This window comes from Schistocerca nitens, chromosome 6, assembly GCF_023898315.1.
Source record: "Schistocerca nitens isolate TAMUIC-IGC-003100 chromosome 6, iqSchNite1.1, whole genome shotgun sequence".
Taxonomy (NCBI): domain Eukaryota; kingdom Metazoa; phylum Arthropoda; class Insecta; order Orthoptera; family Acrididae; genus Schistocerca; species Schistocerca nitens.
This window is the reverse complement of record NC_064619.1, coordinates 118,198,254-118,217,576: the sequence shown is the minus strand read 5'-3', so window position 1 is coordinate 118,217,576 and position 19,323 is coordinate 118,198,254. Positions and strand designations below refer to the sequence as shown.

The following is a 19,323-nucleotide window of genomic DNA, read 5'->3' as shown; positions in this document are numbered from 1 at the left end:
CCTTTCCTCTTCTTCCTCCATATTCTCCTCTTGTTATTATAGATATTTTGATAGCTGGTCTGAGTAGGTACTGAAAATTTCTTAATGTGTGAGGGAAGTAAAACATTTAGGTGCTTTCATTCTCAAACCCTGAAATTTCAGTGTGATTACCTGCACATTCTCTTACAGTTGATTTTCACTTATTGGTGTGTTTCTGCTCCTGACTGTGTTGAACCATGTTAGGAAGATGATTGTAAATCTTTGAAGATGATTGAAATCTTTTTATTATGTGTAAGTTTGTAAACACTCATAGCCAGTTTTGTAAAGGCCTCGTCGCTATTGCTGTCGAGTGTGAGTTGCCACTAGTTATGGTAGGCTGAGTTGCCGAGTTCACAAAACGGCTTCTGGTGCTGTACACAGGGTGTATATGACCCAGGACAACTGGGAGATTTTTGTTTTCAGTTAAATTTTTGTAATTTTGACTGATAAGAACTGATACTGTAACAAAGGATATTACTGTATCCTGCTACTGCAGCAATAAAACATGAACAAGAGAAAAAACAAAAATAAAACTTAAATTGCAAAGGAAATGCACCATGTACAGCAACAAAAGTGCTCATACAAGCGTCTGCCAACAGCAAAATGTGTTAAAAGATTTAGGAAGAATATGCGGTGCTTAATAACAAAAAATTGCCTCCGATGTGAGGCCCACGAGAAAGACAGGCCGCACCGCGTACGTCATGAAGGTAGGCCTGAACTCGCTCGCTCAGCTCAGCAGAAAAAATGTTTCTAGACCTGTTAACTCACAGTGGGCCATGTATGTTCTAACAATAATTGCATCTTCTACTGGAATCTGCTTCTACGAAGTCATACTGATTAACAATACTGCAACAAAATTTAAGATCAATGCTCGATATAAATGGTAACGGCTTCTTTATAGCATTTAGTCTCTTCTGCTTAACAGTCCTAATTTCATGCAAGAAGTGGTGCCTTACGCAAATGATCATTTTGGCATGATTTTAATTTTATTATACCCCAGTACAGCCGTAACAAAATATAAGCAGGCCTCTGGACTTCAGAGGATTGTAAGACTAATAACAGTAAGACTCCATAATAGCGGATTCCAGTAGAAGACACAATTCTCGTCTGTACGTACATGCCCAGTTTTTGATCACATTCTAAGTTGATTTTTGAATGAATCGAAAGTTGATTTGTGAATGCGTGCATAGTGTTCATGATGTCTGTCAGGGGAATCCTCGTCGCATGTAGAAACAAACTTTCCTACAGTCAAAATGGGCTATATGAGCTGAGCGGAGTAAGGCCGAATGGATCAATACCAACCGTTGTCTGATTGTGTGGAGCACTATCTAGTATTGCCTCAGTTCAGAAATACTGTAGATCCAGCACTGATGTGCAGAGCAGTCAGAGTTGTTATAGTGGGGAAGTGGGTAGTCTCCATGTGACACATGTTTACATTTAGTGATTCGGCTGTTTCCTCTTCGTTTACTGCTCTCACGTCAAATGAAAACAAAACAGATTTCTGTGGCCGGGAGCTATCAAGTGAATTAAAATACATTCAAATAATTACGGAAGGCTACAAGGTGTTATTAGTTTCAGATTTTATTTTATTCCCACCTTTCTGACAGTTGAGCATTAATTGCCTTGCAGAACTATGAAGTTATTTTTGTCTGTTTGCTAAAGAAATTTGGTTTTATTAATCTTTTCCACTAAGGAAGAAAATATATTTGAAACTAAGTGTTTAATTCTACACAATGTTCGCTGCATTTAAAGTGCACATTTTCAACTTCTAGCACGTGTGGCATTATGCCATAATAAAGAACCAAGCATGAGACAACACAGTACTAGTACTCAAAGATGATTTACATTCCGAAAACCACATTGAAAAGCTTAATATCAGGTCGTGGTCTACTTCACTGGGAATCTGGACATACAGGTGCGCACTATAAATGTGCACATTTTAGTATGGGTCACAGAGTTCCAATTCTCTTGGAGTATCCTCTGATGTCTTGTTTCTTTTATGACATAACGTAAGGTCTTTTAATCTTTTACACGTACGAACATACAGGCTTCCTACGATATCGTAGCTGTGCAAGCACAGTGACACCCGTCATCTGGCACTCTCTGGCAACTGCAGAAACATACCTATTTCTAACAGGTCGTGGGAAAATATTCGGAATGGTGGTTTGAAAAGCGTTGCTATTAAATTTCCTTTTATGCAAGTTGAACTATGTGGAAGAATGTATGATGAATTTCTTAAATCACAGTGTGTTTGACTCTCATTTAAAAATAAACTCTTTAATGATGAGCCATTTAGATGAATTTCGAACCCAGAGGATCAGACATTTATGTCGTTATTAAAAATTTTACTGGCGCATTTGTGTGATACATCTTAAATTGTAATACGCGCATAAAAGACCAACATTATATGTGAAAGGTTAGCTTCTCTTGCAGCATATTAATCTTAAAGACCAATATTATATGTGAAAGCTTTACTTTTCGTGTAACAACACTATGTATATTAATTTGAAACATTAACTTTTCTGTTTGTGTTTTTGCACTACGTAACAGTGATGTTGCTATTCGCTGACTGCATCACATGTCCTAAGCTGTGAATACCCGCTATCATTGGCTGGCGAGATCACGTGACATGAGCTATGACTGGCTTACAAAAGTGCATTGCGATCTCGATTTCAATGCTTCGGAAAGTAACATGCGGTATTTGGTGGAATTCGAATTTATACTTCTGTAATACGAAAATATGCAGCGTACATGTTGCTGCACATAGAGGATCTTTCCAAAACATTTTTTTTTCCCTGGATTCTATGCCTGTGTATAAAATCATAACCATTCAAAGTACTAGTAAGTTATACAGTTCTAAGAGAAAATTTACTGTCAGTTAATAGGGAAAAAGTATGTTTTCACCTGGGAGAAATCCAGGAATTTTTTTCCTTGTCCATGTATACACCCTGTGTATACTGCTAAGACAATTTCTCCCTGCCACTATTACACAGCTATGCTCCAGATTCAGATAACAGGATAGGAGAAGGAAGGTTCTAGAACACTCAAACAAATTAGTAACAATCATACAAATGAGTTCAAAGTTTACTTACCTTTGCGACTAATTGAATATACAAGTCTGCAACACTGCTTCTAATACAACACAAAAAAGGCCCTCAGTGGCTAAGTGTAAATAATTGTAGGTAAACTTCACAGTACATAGCAAATGTAACTAAAACTGTCTGTCCACTTCTAAGAGTTTACTAAATAATGTTCCCTGTCGGTCAGCCCTGAATGATGATCAGTGACCAAGCGGGTGAGAGCTGCTCTTCTATCTTCAGAGTAGGCTTCTGTCTGTTGTCATCTGGTCATTGGTGGATTGTACTCGGCCGGTAATTGACAGAGGCAGATTCGATATCTTCATCCTCAACACCGCAGGTGGAATTCACGCAAGTGGTGAGTGTCTATGGCACTAGCACCAGCTTGCATCTTTGCACCTGTGGTGTTTTTGCTCTGGCTGTCTCTTGTTTGGATGGCACAGAACTGTAGTCATTTGAATGGCCTAAGTAATTCCCAGTATACAGTGCAAAGGGTGTGGTGCCAATGGTATTTCTTTGCTGTGTCAGTTTAAAGTTACATCCGTCAAACCCATGGCCATCTCACTATCAAATACTACCACTTTCAATGTCCTTGAGACCCCAAACCAACATCATCATTCCTCATACACCATACTCGCACATTGCATCTCCTATGGGGGAACGTATGTAAACAAATCTGACACAGCCCTGGGCACCTGCATGTGACCCTTATATGCTCACCTTTTTATAGGTCATTTAGAGGAAACATTCCTAACTTCCCAAACCTCTTGTCTGTTTCAGGTTCATTGATTGTATCATAATGATCATCTGGATTTGGGCCGAAGATGCCATATCCTCATTCCTACACCACCTGAACACCTTTCCTCCCAATCCCTTCACCTGCTTCTCCTCCACACAAATTGCAACCTTCCTAAATATTGAACTCCACTTCTGATGGCTTCGCCCACATCTCTGTCCACATTAAGCCCACTAACCACCAACCACCTGCATTTTGACAAATGTCGCGCCTCCTACACCAAGAGTCATTCCCATAGTGTCTGGGTGCGCAATGATGGGTTCTTGTGCCCAGTATGCTGAAGGTCTCATGAGGTCCCCCCCCCCCCCAGGGGGTCCACAACTCTTTTGTGGATACGTGCGTGGCGAGCACGGGGCCCCGAGCCATTGCAGCCTTCTTTCTCTCCCGGGCTGCATTTCCTTTCCCTTCCCCTCCTTTCCCCTCCATACTCCTTTCCCCTCGCCCTCTCCTCTCTCTCTATTGGTGTCCTTGCTTATGTTGGCCCCGCTACCCTCCTGGTTCTGTTGGTTTTACACTCCAGCTTTGTTGCGTACTTATCTCCTCTTTTTGGCATTCCTTGGTCCCCCTCTGGGGTTTGACCTCCATTCCAAAATTTCTCTTCCGTAGTGTGAGCCATTTGGGGAAGAGCGCCTTACCTAGTGTCTCCGACGTGCGCCCTCCTAGTACATTCCACCTTTCTTTCACGTCGTCGTCTGATGCTAGGGTGCATAGCCAGCACGGTAGCCAGCCCGTGTGGTGGGGTCGCTATGTACCCTTTTGGTTGAGCCCCCTGAACACACAGGGATCACACTTCTGATACCTGAGCTGTGACCTCCTCATGCATGCCTTGGAGTGGTTGCTCGTCATCCTGGAGCATCGGAACTCCCGGCAATGGCCGCCGTGCCAGACGGCCCTTGCTGTGGCTGGGTGGCGCCCGTGAGGAGAGCCCCTGATCGGAGTGGGTGGTATCAGGGCGGACGCTATGCAGATGAAACGCATACGGGTCCAAACCTCTGGCCGTTCTGCGGCCGTCTCTCTGCGTGGTACTGATTCCTCAAGCGCTGCTTCTCTTGCCCCTTCGGCCTTCCCTTCCATGGCTACCCCCTGGGAAGAGGGTCAGGCCCGTCGTCTAGGGGCAAAACCTTTCCCCCGTTATCTAGTTTGCACCAGGACTGATGGAGATACTTTCACCAGTGTCAAACCTTTATTCTTTGTGGAACACATTGAAGACAAGTTTGGCGAAGTGGACTCCCTGAGCAAGATGCGGTCGGGTTCGTTGCTGATTAAAACTACTTCCGCTGCCCAATCTGCGGCCCTTCGTGCCTGTACCCATCTTGGCACAATTCCTGTGTCTATTACCCCTCACCAGTCTCTAAATATGGTACAAGGTGTGATTTTCCACAGGGACCTCATCCTTCAAACTGATGAGGAACTTCGGGACAATCTCGCACGGCGGGGTGTTCACTTTGTTCGGCGTGTTCAGAAGGGTCCTAAAGATAACCGTATTGATACTGGTGCCTTTATCCTGGCCTTTGAAGGGGATACCCTTCCTGAGAAAGTTAAGATTATGGTCTATCGCTGTGATGTGAAGCCGTACATCCCACCTCCTATGCGGTGTTTTAAGTGCTTGCGTTTTGGCCACATGTCTTCCCGCTGTTCCCAGGACCCTCTCTGTGGTGACTGTGGACGTCCACTCCATGAGGGGAGTCCCTGTGTTCCCCCTCCTGTATGTGTAAATTGTCATGGTAGTCATTCTCCACGTTCACCAGATTGCCCAGTATATAAGAAAGAAAAAAAGATACAAGAGTATAAGTCCCTCGATCGTTTAAGCTACACAGAGGCCCGTAAGAAATATGCACGACTGCACCCTGTGTCCATGACATCAAGTTACGCCTTGGTTACATCTTCCCCCCTTCCCCCCCCTTCCTTACCCCCATCCCGGACCCCACTCCTCCCCCCCTCCCCTGCAGCTCCCCCACCTTCTCCTCTGGGTGCTGCTCCCCCTCCCCAGCTGGAGAAGTGTCCCACTCCTTCGGCGTCTGCCGGTCAAGGGCGCCTCTCCCGGGATGCCCCTTCCCGGCACCTTCCAGGTCAAAGGTCTGCTGCCGCGCGGCGACCGCGAGAGCCGCGGTCTGTCGGCCCCCAGGTCGCCCGGTCTCTTTCTGTTCCTGATCTTGCTGCAGCTGGCTCCTTTATGCCACACAGCCCTCCTCGATCTCAGCCTGAAAAGAAGAAGAAACATAAGTCCCGGGACAAAGAGCCTCTGGTGTCACCGGAGGTCCCTTCCCCGACTTCACAACTGGATTCTGACCTGTCGTTTATGGATGTCGCCCCCTCCTTGTCTGTGACGGGTGGGGACCCGGCAGTATGACTGGATTTAGCGTGTTCAGCCCTCATTTAAACCATCGTTCTGTGGTTCTCCAATGGAATTGTAATGGCTACTATCGACACCTTCCGGAATTGAAATCCCTTCTTTCGTCCTACTCTGCAGCTTGTGTGGTTCTCCAGGAATCTCATTTTACTGATGCTCACTCACCGACCCTCCGTGGGTTCCGTGTTTTCTGTCGAAATCGGGTCGGACCCTTGCGGGCTTCTGGTGGCGTTTGTACGTTGGTCCGTACAGACATTGCTTGCACGTGGATTCCTCTCCAAACTACATTGGAAGCGGTTGCTGTTAGGGTCCACTTAGACTCTGCAGTCACCGTTTGCAATCTTTATCTCCCTCCTGACAGGGCTCTTACACCTGCTGCCTTCACCACCCTTCTTCAGCAACTTCCTCCTCCCTTCCTCCTCCTTGGGGATTTTAATGCTCATCATCCTTTGTGGGGCAGTGCCTTTCCATCTAGACGAGGTCTTCTTATAGACCAATTTATTGCAGACCACGACCTGTGCCTTCTTAATGATGGCTCCCCTACTCATTTCAGTGCTGGTCATGGTACCTTTTCTGCCATTGATCTTTCTCTTTCTTCTCCCTCTCTCCTCCCTTCATTACACTGGTCGCCACACGACGACCTTTGTGATAGTGACCATTTCCCGTTGATTATCACGCTCCCTTCCCGCTCCCCGATGGACAGGTTACCTCGTTGGTCTTTCCACCGCGCCGATTGGCCTCTATACACTGCACAGGTCGAGTTTTCTCCCTCTTTGTCGGGTTGTATTGATGACGTCCTACGTGACGTGTCTGACGCGATTGTTCGCGCTGCTAACCTTGCTGTCCCGCGCTCATCTGGACTATTTCGTCACCGGCAAGTCCCGTGGTGGAGTCCGGCCATTGCCATTGCCATCCGTGATCGCCGTCGCGCTTTGCAACACTTCAAGAGGCACCCATCCGTAGCCAGCCTTACTACTTTTAAACGCCTTCGCGCTAAAGCCCGTTATTTAATCAAACGGAGCAAGCGGATATGTTGGGAACGATTCGTTTCTTCCCTTGGTTCCACTGTCCCTCTGTCACGGGTATGGGCTACACTTCGCTCTCTCCAAGGTTGCCATCGGCAGTCCACCCTACCAGGCCTTCACCTCCCAGATGGCATTTGTAAGGACCCATTAGTTATCGCCGAACATCTTGCGACCCATTTTGCAGTGGCATCGGCGTCAGCCTCCTATCCCGCTGCTTTCCTTCATCAAAAACAGCAGGCTGAAGCTCTCACCTTATGTTTCACCACTTGTGAGTCAGAATCTTATAACGAACCTTTTACTGAATGGGAATTTCTTTCTGCTCTATCTTCTTCTCATGATACGGCCCCTGGCCCAGATTCCATTCATAACCAACTGCTTCAACATCTCAGTGCTCCACAACGGCAACATCTTCTTCGGGTGTTTAACCGTATCTGGCTCCAGGGTGACTTCCCTTCTCAGTGGAGGGATAGCATTGTGGTTCCTGTCCTTAAGCCTGGTAAGAACCCCCTATCTGTTGACAGCTATCAGCCAATTAGTTTGACCAATGTTGTTTGTAAGTTACTTGAACGGATGGTAGCCCGTCGGCTCACTTGGGTCCTCGAATCTCGGGATCTATTGTCCCCTTACCAGTGTGGCTTTCGAGAGGGACGATCTCCAATCGATCATTTACTTCGCTTGGAATCCGCAGTTCGGCAGGCTTTTTCCCAGCGCCGCCATTTGGTTGCAGTGTTTTTCGACCTTCGCAAGGCCTATGACACAGCGTGGCGCCATCATATCTTAATTACACTTCATGAGTGGGGTCTTCGGGTTCCATTCCCAGTTTTTATCGACCAGTGCCTGTTCCATCAGTCGTTCAGGGTTCGGGTTGGTACTGTTTTTAGTTCTCCACGGACCCAGGAGACGGGCATCCCACAGGGTTCTGTCTTGAGTGTCCTTCTTTTCCTCATTGCTATCAATGGACTTGTGGCCTCTGTCAGTCCCTTGGTCGCCCCTGCCCTGTATGTGGATGATTTCTGCATTTGGGTTAGTTCCTCCTCGATGGCATCTGCAGAACGGCAGCTCCAGGTGGCTATACGGCGTGCCTCTGCATGGACCCTCTCACACGGGTTTCAATTCTCTCCTTTAAAATCGCGGGTGGTCCACTTCTGTCGCCGTACTACGGTCCACCCTGATCCAGAGCTCTATCTCGCTGCACAACGATTGCCTGTGGTTTCACAGTTTCGTTTCCTGGGTCTTCTTTTCGACAACAAGCTCACTTGGTTGCCCCATATCAGACTCCTGAAGGTAGGATGTTTCCGTAAACTCAATGTCCTTCGCTTCCTTGCCCACTCCTCTTGGGGTGCGGACCGTTCCCTCCTCCTCCGTCTTTATCGTGCTCTAGTTCTGTCTCGTTTGGACTATGGTTGTCAAGTTTATGGTTCAGCTGCTCCTTCCACACTGCACGTGCTGGATCCAGTCCACCATCGTGGTATCCGTTTGGCCACCGGTGCCTTCCCTACTAGCCCTGTTGATAGTCTCCTGGTTGAAGCTGGGATCCCACCCCTTTCTGTTCGGCGGTCCCAGCTTCTGGTGTCTTATGCCCTCACTATCCGTTCTTCTCCCACTCACCCCTCCTATTCTATCCTGTTCCCCGACCATGGACGTCGCCCACCCGACTCCCGCCCTCGGGCGGGTTTACCGGTTGGGCTGCGCCTTGCATCTCTTTACCGTGATTTTCAGCTTCCTTCTTTGTCCTGTCTTCCTCGCTCCCTCCCCTCCACCCCTCCTTGGTTAGTTCCTCGGCCTCGAATTCGGATGGATCTCCGCCGCGGTCCGAAAGATTCCATCCCCCCGGTGGTGTTCAGTTTCTTTTTCCGCCAAATTTTATGGGAGTTTCGGGATGCTGTTGTTTTTTACACTGATGGCTCTAAATCTGCTGATCATGTTGGGTATGCCTTCACGTCCTCTGTTGGAACGGAAAATCATCTGCTGCCACCTACATGTGGGGTGTTTACTGCGGAATTGATGGCAATTTCCCGGGCCCTTATCTTTATTAAACAATCCCAACACAACCGCGTTTTGTTATGTACGGACTCGATGAGTGGCCTTATTGCTATTGACCGGTGTTTTTCGCGTCTTCCCTTGGTCTCTGCCATCCATGACCATCTCGCTGATATTCACCGTGCTGCTTGTTCCATTGACTTCCTATGGGTCCCTGGCCATGTGGGTATCCCGGGAAATGAGCTCGCTGATCGTTTGGCTGGGGGAGCAGTTACTTACCCCCCGTTTTCTGTAACCCCTCCTGCAGCGGATTTACGTCTTCACATCAAATCCCACTTCGCCCAGTCATGGGCCAATTCTTGGGAGGCTACTCCACTGTCTAATAAACTTCGTGCAATTAAGGTGACACCAGGCCCATGGCGTTCTTCCTTTCGCCTCTCCCGAAAGGACTCGACCACACTGTGTCGTCTCCGCATTGGCCATACCAGGCTGACCCATGGTTTTCTTTTGCGTGATGAGCCACCTCCGCTATGTGGTTGTGGAGCCTTCCAGTCAGTGGCCCACATTTTGGTTGAATGCCCCCTTCTTTTGGCTCTGCGTGCTAAGTACAGACTCCCCCACACTTTACCTTTGATGTTGGCTGACGATTCCCGGATGGTCTCTCTGGTTCTCGGTTTCCTCCAGGAGAGTGGTTTTTATTCTCAGTTTTAAGGTTTTTACTCTCTCTGGTGTTGGGGCAGGGCGGTGAGTGTTTGGGTGTCTCCCACTGTAGGCAGTGTTCAGAGATTCCCGATTCACCTCCCTGACCGGCATCCTCTTTTCTTCCCCGTTTACTCTTTTTTACCCCTTGGTTAGTCTTTCTATTCCCATACGTATTTTCTGCATTATAGCAGTTGTACCTTTTAAGTCACCGGTGGTCTTGCCTATGCTGCTTCAGCATAGTGTTGGGTTCGTTCTCTTGCCGACTTCCCTCATTTATTTTTACCAATGACAACGTGACTGCCCTTTTACGTTTTTCCCTGTTTTCCGTTTTATTGTTCTGACTTTTCTGAGATGTCCCGTTAGCAGAATGGAGTATATTTGAAACAAGGGACTGATGACCTCGCTGTTTGGTCCCTTAAACCTCAAACAACCAACCAACCAACCAACCAACCTCATGAGGTCCCTCAGACAAGCACTATCCCCTCCCCCTACACATCCCTAAATCCTCCCATCACCTACCAAAAATTAGCTACAAAGGACTGCAACCCCCTTCCCCCAAAATCCTCCACTATCCTCCAGTATCACACTGGACAAGAGCAACTGAACATTGTACCTAACCAGGGTGTATATGACCTGGAACAACTGGGAGATCTGGGAAAAACCTGTGAAATTTTTTCATCCAGGAGAAAACTGGGAAAAACCCGGGATATTTTAGAATTCCGGGAATTTTTCGTTGTTTTAGTTTTCAGTTAGATTTTTGTAATTTTGACTGGTAAGAACTGATACTCTAACAATGGATAGTACTTATCCTGCTACTGCAGAATAATACTTAAACAATACAACATAAACGAGAGAAAAAACGAAAATAACTTAAATTGCAGAGGAAATGCGCCATATACGATGACGACACACAGTGCTCATGCAAGCGTCTGCCAATTGAAAATGTGTCAAAGGCTTTAGGAAGACTATGCAGTGCTTCATAACAACAAATTGCCTCCAATCTACCGGGAAAAGGGGGCGCAATATTCATATTCTTGAGGAAAAAAATTTGTTTCACGAAGCGCCTAGCACCCAGTGAACATTTCTGTCGATTATTCGTATGATTTTGAAACACTTCCCTGTTAGTTTTTGAATATTTTTGAACACATTTTAAGTTGACTTATGAATGCATGCATAGTGTACGTGATGTCTCTGTCAGGAGAATCTTTGTCACATCTAGAAATAAACTTTCCGCAGACAAAAGGGGACGGGGCTATACAAGCTGAGGGAGTAAAGCCGAAGAATCCTTGTCACATCTAGAAATAAACTTTCCGCAGACAAAAGGGGACGGGGCTATACGAGCTGAGGGAGTAAAGCCGAACGGGTGAATGCCAGTCGCTGTCTGATTATGTCGTTTGGGTTTGCGACTGATCAGCATTGTTATAATTACTAGCAAAATCCACATATTCAGACTACCAGAATGGAAATAAAAGACTGACAGGAATAAAAGGCGAGACAGATTACATACTATCATCACGGTGTATCCAAGAAAATGATATTTTGACAGAAAACTTTTGGCCAGATCGCTACACTAGTAAGGACCAGTAGTACAGTCCCCGGCTAGCAGCCACGTAAGTTCTATTCTGGAAGTAATGCGGAAAACGTGTTGTTCGAACACGTAATAACGCCTAACCGCAAAATAATCGCGGGATAACTAAACCTGTGATTCTGGCAGAGTTAGTGAAGTTAATCGGCGAACAAATTTTGACAGTGGCAGCAATAGCTACAGAACTGGTGATGACAAGATTGTTTGTTAGAATGAGGAAGGAGAAGAAACGGGGACATCACACAAATTATGGACGAATAAGACGATTCCAAATTTACATAAAAATTTCGTAGTACTACTTTTCGATCTCATGCTTGAGAAGCTGGTGCGTATGAATGAAATGTGAAACTATTTCCTAACACAAAGCTTTTTGCTTGTAGTAGGCCTAATAGGCATTTGATATTGGTACTCTGTGGATTATATTCTGTCGTGTTATAAAAATGGCCATTTGTGCCAAAACAGTCTTGTTTATTTGGTGTGTTACAAAATTGCTGCCATATTAGAAAGGCCTATTTTGTTTTATCTAGCAGACAGTGACAAAATAGATGTAATCAGATCGAGAAACCACACCAGTCTTGGGTATTATTTGTATTAACAGCTTTTTCAGTATTAGATAATGACATTTCGATTTTTCATGTAGCAAAATGTTTGACGAACTTTGATGAGGTAATAGATTCTTTCGCAGAAAGGAAAGCACGCTATGTAAAGCTGTAGCAAGGTTAGAGAGAAAAAATTCTAGGAGCTAAGGTTTGAAGGAATGTGTAATTTCTTGCTTAACTCTTGTCAGTATTGGTTTTATATATCCTATATTTAATTTTATGTCACACAGAACAGCAAGTTATTAACTAATAGGCAATAAAGAGTTCAGATTTTCTTAAGAGTTCTTGTTCTCTCGATTACAAATAATCCCGTCCGCTATTAATTATGAGATTTTTTTTTTAAAGAGGGGCAGGCTGTCAAACGGGCCGACTGGGAGGAGGAGAGCCACCACAGGACGTTTCAATTTCCACTCTCCTGAATATGGTTTGGACGTGCGGTAGAAAAATGCTTTATGAAGAGTCGTGGCACTGCACTTTGGCATACTTAAGACCAAATAATATGTCTTAAATTTCCTCGAATACATCTGTTTTATGTTTCAGATTTTTCAGAAAGATGTGTGCTACAAGATGAACATATTTTGAAAATTCGATTTTTTTTTTAGTATTGACCCGGTTTGCAAATGTTGTAGATCCGGGGCTGATGCGCAGAGCAGTCTGAGTTATAGTGGGTAGTCTCCACGTGACCCGTGTTTACATTTAGTGATTTTGCTGTTTCCCCTTCGTTTACCCTCACGTCAAATGAAAACAAAATGAATATCTGTGGCCGGGAGCTCTCAAGTGAATTAAAACACATTCACATAATTACGGAAGCTGAAATATGTCATTAGTTTAAAAAAAAAAAAAAGGTTCAAATGGCTCTGCGCGCTATGGGACTTAACATCTATGGTCATCAATCCCCTAGAACTTACAACTACTTAAACCTAACTAACCTTAGGACATCACACAACACCGTCATCACGAGGCAGAGAAAATCCCTGACCCCGCCGGGAATCGAACCCGGCCGCGGGAAGAGAGAACGCTACCGCACGACCACGAGCTGCGGACATTAGGTTCAGATTTTATTTTATTTCCATTTTTCTGACAGTCAAACATTAATCACCTTGCGGAACAATGAAATTATTTTTGTCTGTTTGCCAAAGAAATTTGAGTTTTGTTAATCTTTTCCGCAGAGGCAGTCAATGTATTTGAAACGAAATGTTTAATTCCACAGTATTGGCTAGTTTTAACTGTTCGCTGCATTTCAAATGCACGTTTTCATTTTCTAGCACGTATGGCATTATGCCGTAATAAAGAACCAAATATGATATAATAAACTACTGGTGCTCCAAGAAAATTTACATCCAGAAAACCACACTGAGAAGCTTAATATCAGGTTGAGGTCTACTTCATTGGGAGTAGAGACGTACGAATGTGCCCTTCGAGTATGCACTTTGAATGTGCACATTTTAATATGGTTCACAAAATTCCGATGCTCTTGCAGTATCCTCTGATGTCTTGTTTCTTTTATGACATAATGTATGATCTTTCAATGTTTTACACGTACGCACATACAGGCTTTCTACGTCATGATAGCCACCCAAGCATGTGTCGCCTGTTATCTGCGCTCTCTGGCAACTGCTGAAACGAACCTATTTCTAACAGGTTGTGGGAAAATATTGGGAATGGTGGTTTGAAAAGCGTTGCTTTCAAAGTAAATATCCTTTTACGTAAGTTGAACTATGTGCAACAATGTAGCGTGAATTTATAAAATCACAGAGTGTTTGACTCTCATTTAAAAATCAACTCTGATGACGAGCCATTTAGAAGAATTTTGAACTCTGAAGATCAGACATTCATGTCATTATTAAAAATTTTACTGGCACATTTGTGTGATATATCTTGAACTGTAACATGCGCAAAAAAGATCAACATTATGTGCGAAAGCTTAGCTTCTCTTGGAGCTTGAGACCAATATTATATGTGAAAGCTTTTCTTTTCTTGTAGTAACACTGTTTATTAATTTAAACTATGAACTTTCCCTGTTTGTGTTCATGCTACTTAAGTGATGTTGCTGTTGGCTGACTACATTGCGTGTCCTATTCTCTGAATATCCACTGTCATCGGCTGGCGAGAGTATGTGACATGAGCTACGAACGGCTTACAAAAGCACATCGAAATCTCGATTTCAATGATTCGGAATGTAACATGCGGTGTTTGGTGGAATTCCAATGTATACTTTCGTAATACGAAAATAAACAGTGTACATGTTGCTGGACATCGAAGATATTTCCAAAACGTATCTTTTTCCCTGAGTTTCATTTTCTGAAGTGCCAGGAAATTGTACGTCCGTGTATAAAACCATAACCATCCAAAGGACTGATAAGGGAAAATATACTGTCACCCGGGAGAAAGTGTATTTTTTTCCGGGAAATCCGGGATTTTTTTCCTTGTCCACGTATACACCCTGCTAACACACTTCTCACCCCTCTTAGTCGTATTGTCACCCATTGAATGTCCTGGTCCATCCCTATGTCACTCCTTCTCCCAACCCATTGGAAAGGGTGTCAATCCTTTGGAAGATCACTTGGAAAAGAAGCTATGTCATCAACCAACTCTATTGCCTTCACTGCATAGCTTTTGATGTCTGTGTGATATCCAACCATCTAGCTGTTCACCATAATGAATAGCCACTACCCAATTGTGGCCAAGAACAAAGGTGACCACCTAGTGAATCGACATGCGGCTAAGCACAATATGCTAGAGTTCTGAACTATACAGATAGGAGTCACCCATCCAACACAGTCTTTGCTTTCTGAACCCTCCTGGCCCCAATCTCTGCTAAACCTCTCTCCCCACACCCGCAACTTAATGTTTTCCCCTTCCTCTTCCTGTCACCCCCTCCCAATCCAAGCCTCCACATCTTCAAGCACTGCACCTTGCTGGCTCTTGTTACCCATGTGTCACATGCCTAAACTGTGCACCTGCTATCCTTCCCTCCTGCATGTCCAGCCAGCAACATTCTGCCTCACTCGAAGCTGCTAGCTACACATCCCCAACCCATCTTCTTGCCTCTCTCTTTCTTTCTTTCTTTCTTTCTTTCTTTCTTTCTTTCTTACCCTCCCCATGCGACACAATCCTAACCCCGGTCCACCCGTCTTCTCCAGTGGATGGTGGGTGATGCAAAAGAGATTTTACCTTAGCCTGTAGAAAGTGTCTTTAATATATATCACCACTATTGGTGTGATGACATTTCCACAGTGTTACGAATTCCCAAACAGCAGTCCTCACATTTAACATACCAATCTTATGATAAAGCCAGTTGGAGATGGGTATTGTCTCCTGAAACATGTTCCCCGCAAAAAAATGTAAACAGAGATTGTGACTGGTAACAGAAAATCTTTTGACTTTAAAAATGACAACAGATCTTACAACCCTAACTCTAACAACCATTTTATAGTGAATAAAATAGAAACAATGATTTTGTTGACCCGGATTTCTTGGCAACTTCTGTGAAATCACTAAATTTCATGCAGGCATCCCTTCTCTTTAATATATAAAGGGGTGTCATATTCACTAAGATAAGCAGCTGACTAAAAAATTTCTGTAATTTGAAACGAATTATGATCAAACATACCATGTATCCTGTTTTAGAATGGCACAGCACACAAATATTCAAATATCTCATGAAAGTACTTGGTGCAATAAATCTGTGTAACAATACTAAAATTGTATTTATCATTGACAATCATTTTTGAATGTGTCACATATCTCTCTCTCTCTCTCTCTCTCTCTCTCTCTCTCTCTCTCTCTCTCTCTCTCTCTATGGGACCAGTTTTTATAGTGTGGTTGTAGATTTTATTTTTAGCAATTATGATTAAAATCTAACCCTATAAATTAATACTACCAGTTGGATAACAAAATAATATCAACAATAAGTATGTAATGTTGAACTAACAAAACAAAAAACAGCTAAAAAATCAAAGTCCTTTTACATGTCAGAAAATTTTTCTGTATAACTGTTTCACATGTAAACAGTTAAAAGAAAAATTGTTATTAGTGGGGTTTGAGTGTGTGACCTAGGGTATGATGACCGCATATCCTACCAAATTACCCATGAGAGATTTGTGATACAATCACTGACGGGTATGGTTTTCTGTGCTCCATAGTTCTGGTGTTAATTAAAAGTAACATATAAGCATGTTCTGCTGGACAACTGCACAAAGCATGAACTAAATTGTTTTTGTTGATACTTTGACATACAACGTTTGGTACCGATCAGAGTGCCTGACATGTGGAGGTTAGGGTGTTAGCTGTAAATAGCTGAGACCAACAATGCATCAATTCTGGTTGGAGCCCAGGCAGTGAATAAGAGGGAATGTTGTGCATAAAATGGAATAAACAACTCGGGAGAACCCCAGGAAGCATACTATTGATGGTGTGGTGGCATTATTTGAGAACACTGAAATCACCAGTTTGAAGTTTCAAACTTTGAATGGAAAACAGATCTGTTTGTTTATTAAAAGAATCAATTGAGTTACTGACACTTGTTGTATTATCATTTAACAGCATAAACTGCTTTAAAATGAAAGTAATTACTCCAAATGGTTTGAAATGTTAAGAATGTCATCAAAGCTGGAGTAATTGGAAAACTCTTATTTCTTCAAACTAACTTTTCCTTAAAGGGGCTTTGTTAAAAATGAAGTGCAATATAGTTGTTTTTAATGACAGGTTCTATGGGATTGATAGAAATATTTGATAAAAACTGGAATTTCTTGGAAGTGGGTTTGTTAAAATAGGGTTCTGCTGCAGTTCAAAATTTCCCGAAACTAAGTTCTTATTTGTCGTGCATTGCCTTAGTCATCACATGTGATTCACACGATCTTTATTAGTGCAGTCTCCTTTTTTATATTTGAGTTTTATTGTAAGCTCTGTACTCTCACTGGGAGGGAAAGCATTGCATGCCATAACTTGTGAAACTCATTGCCACTCTGACTTGCCCCAATTGCTCGGGTGCGCTATTTATATTTGTGTGGTCGTTGTAACTGTAGTTGCTGTATAAATGCTTTAATTCTGTGATTTTTTGTATGGGGGGACAGTAATTTTTCAGACAGGAACTAAGGTTTTAACAGTATAAAATAACACACAGAAGGTGGTGTTTTTTTTAACATCATGTAGAACATGTGTAATATCCTGAAAAATTTTTAACACTATTGGATATAAGCTGATAAATTTAAAATTACCGTGTACAATGTAAGCTGTAAAATTGTTGCATCAGGGTAAGAGATCTTCAATAAACATTTTTTATTTCTGCGCACCAATGGAAGAAATTCATTCTGTTCTAGGAATGAAATGGAAAGATATAGAGGTGTGTGTCCATTGGATGTCACCATTTGCCTTAACCCTTCGTGAAGAAGGTGTTTTACAGTCAGGCATGTGGAATGATCCAGCAGCATGTGTTATTGTTGGTGACACTCATCATACGCAAACACATTCAGTTGACGTCAAGATGCTTGTAAGTATTCCTGAATTTGTGCTGTATGTATGTAGCCAGGCACATCTCTACGTTTCTCATCTCCTCCTTGTCAAGGTGTTTGTTAATCTGATGGTATGAAAAGTTTGGTTGATGAGTGCATTTCACATTTAGGAGGCCGCCCAGCAGCGTTTACTCCAGATGGATATAGAAGCTCTTCCAGTGTCCACTTGCCTTTTGACGCCTCCGGCTAGCAGTAAGAAAACTTCAAAATATACGAAAGACGCAGGAAATTTTACATAGTTTCTTTAAAACTGTGAGGACATGAAGTCCAAGAAGTTACGAAGCTGCAAGAATTCTGTGATCAGAGGTGTTTTTATTTTACCTGTGGCCAGGAAAAAGTTTCTCACTGTAGCTCGGCTGACAAATTTTATGGAATGATGACTTATATCTTTGTCAGACGATTCATTTGTACAACAGTATGAAGTTATAGAATACTCAGTCTTTTAGGATATGAGAGATATGTTCAGAAATGTAATTTTATACGTCTTTATAATGTTCGGTATTCTTTATGTTAATGAATTGTTTGGTTTTTTTTTGAAGTTTACTTGAATGTAACAAACACTAATTATCAATTAATCCTGAAGTACAATGAATTAAGACGGTGAGAAGCCATGGTGATGATTTCATGTCTAAACCTTAAAAGTTTTAACATTTCTTTCCATTATTAATAGCAGCAGGCATGTTGGTCATTTAAATATATCTTTACGCTTTGCTATTCTAGTCTGAAGACTTCGCTATTTAGCGTAAGAATGAAATGGTGTACCAGTTAAAGGAGCTTTTTTCCTTGTTAGGAATGCTCCTTCCCCACTCCCCCACCTCCTACAAATTTTTTTTTATTGAATACAGCTTATATTCATTGCTGTATTTATTCAGAATTTAAAAAAAAAATTGTCAGTGTAGCAGTATTTTCATCTGCATTGATCAAATAAGACTGATCATTTTACTCATGAGTCATACTGCCATTTTTCATTACTGCATTGTCATAAATATAGTTGACTTTGTAAAAAAAAAGAAAGTGCAGATTGCTTCCAGTTCACTGCCAAAAGTCTTGATTGCAGGCTGTACTAATATACGCTCTTGTAGTGTGGATTTCAAACATTTGCCAACAGAGTGTTACAGAATGACATTGTCTTGTTATGGGTGTGTAAATAAGTGGAAATCATGATTTTGTCCAAATTAAGATAGTCAAGCACAGTTGGAGTTTGAGGTGTTTGGCCATTAGATAAGTTTTTGTTAAACTACTGGTATTTTTGTTCTTAAATTTTAAGTCTGAAAGTTATTGTGTGAAAATGTACATTTGCTGTTGATGTGAAATAAAGTACAGGTGACCCAAATTTAATGTGTTTGAATGTAAAACTTACATGTATTTCCATATGAAATGATAAATTTTCATACTGTTTCAGACCTTGTGTTCATTACTGACACATGGTGATAACTATATAGTGGAGAGATTTAAACATCTTAGTTTTAGATGCACGTAAGATACTAGCAGAAGTGGTGCCTGTAATACTTTGTTTACAATGCTATCAACTCCAGTAAGCAGTATATATATATATAGGGAAACATTCCACGTGAGAAAAATATATATAAAAACAAAGATGATGTGACTTACCAAACGAAAGTGCTGGCAGGTCGATAGACACACAAAATTCAAGCTTTTGCAACAAACTGTTGCCTCA

At 42.8% G+C, this 19,323-nt stretch overlaps 1 protein-coding gene across 5 annotated transcripts in view; it reads left to right on the top strand.

Moving 5' to 3' along the window:
* LOC126262246 (G1/S-specific cyclin-E) overlaps positions 1-18,978 on the top strand; it is a 197,140-nt gene extending 178,162 nt beyond the window's left edge. For all 5 annotated transcript variants that reach the window (XM_049958731.1, XM_049958729.1, XM_049958728.1 and 2 more), the window contains exons 10-11: positions 17,454-17,623; positions 17,756-18,978. In XM_049958731.1, the coding sequence (XP_049814688.1) occupies positions 17,454-17,623; positions 17,756-17,884 (299 nt within the window). In that variant the 3' untranslated portion in view covers positions 17,885-18,978. The remainder of the gene's footprint in view (positions 1-17,453; positions 17,624-17,755) is intronic.
* The last annotated feature ends 345 nt before the right edge of the window (positions 18,979-19,323 follow it).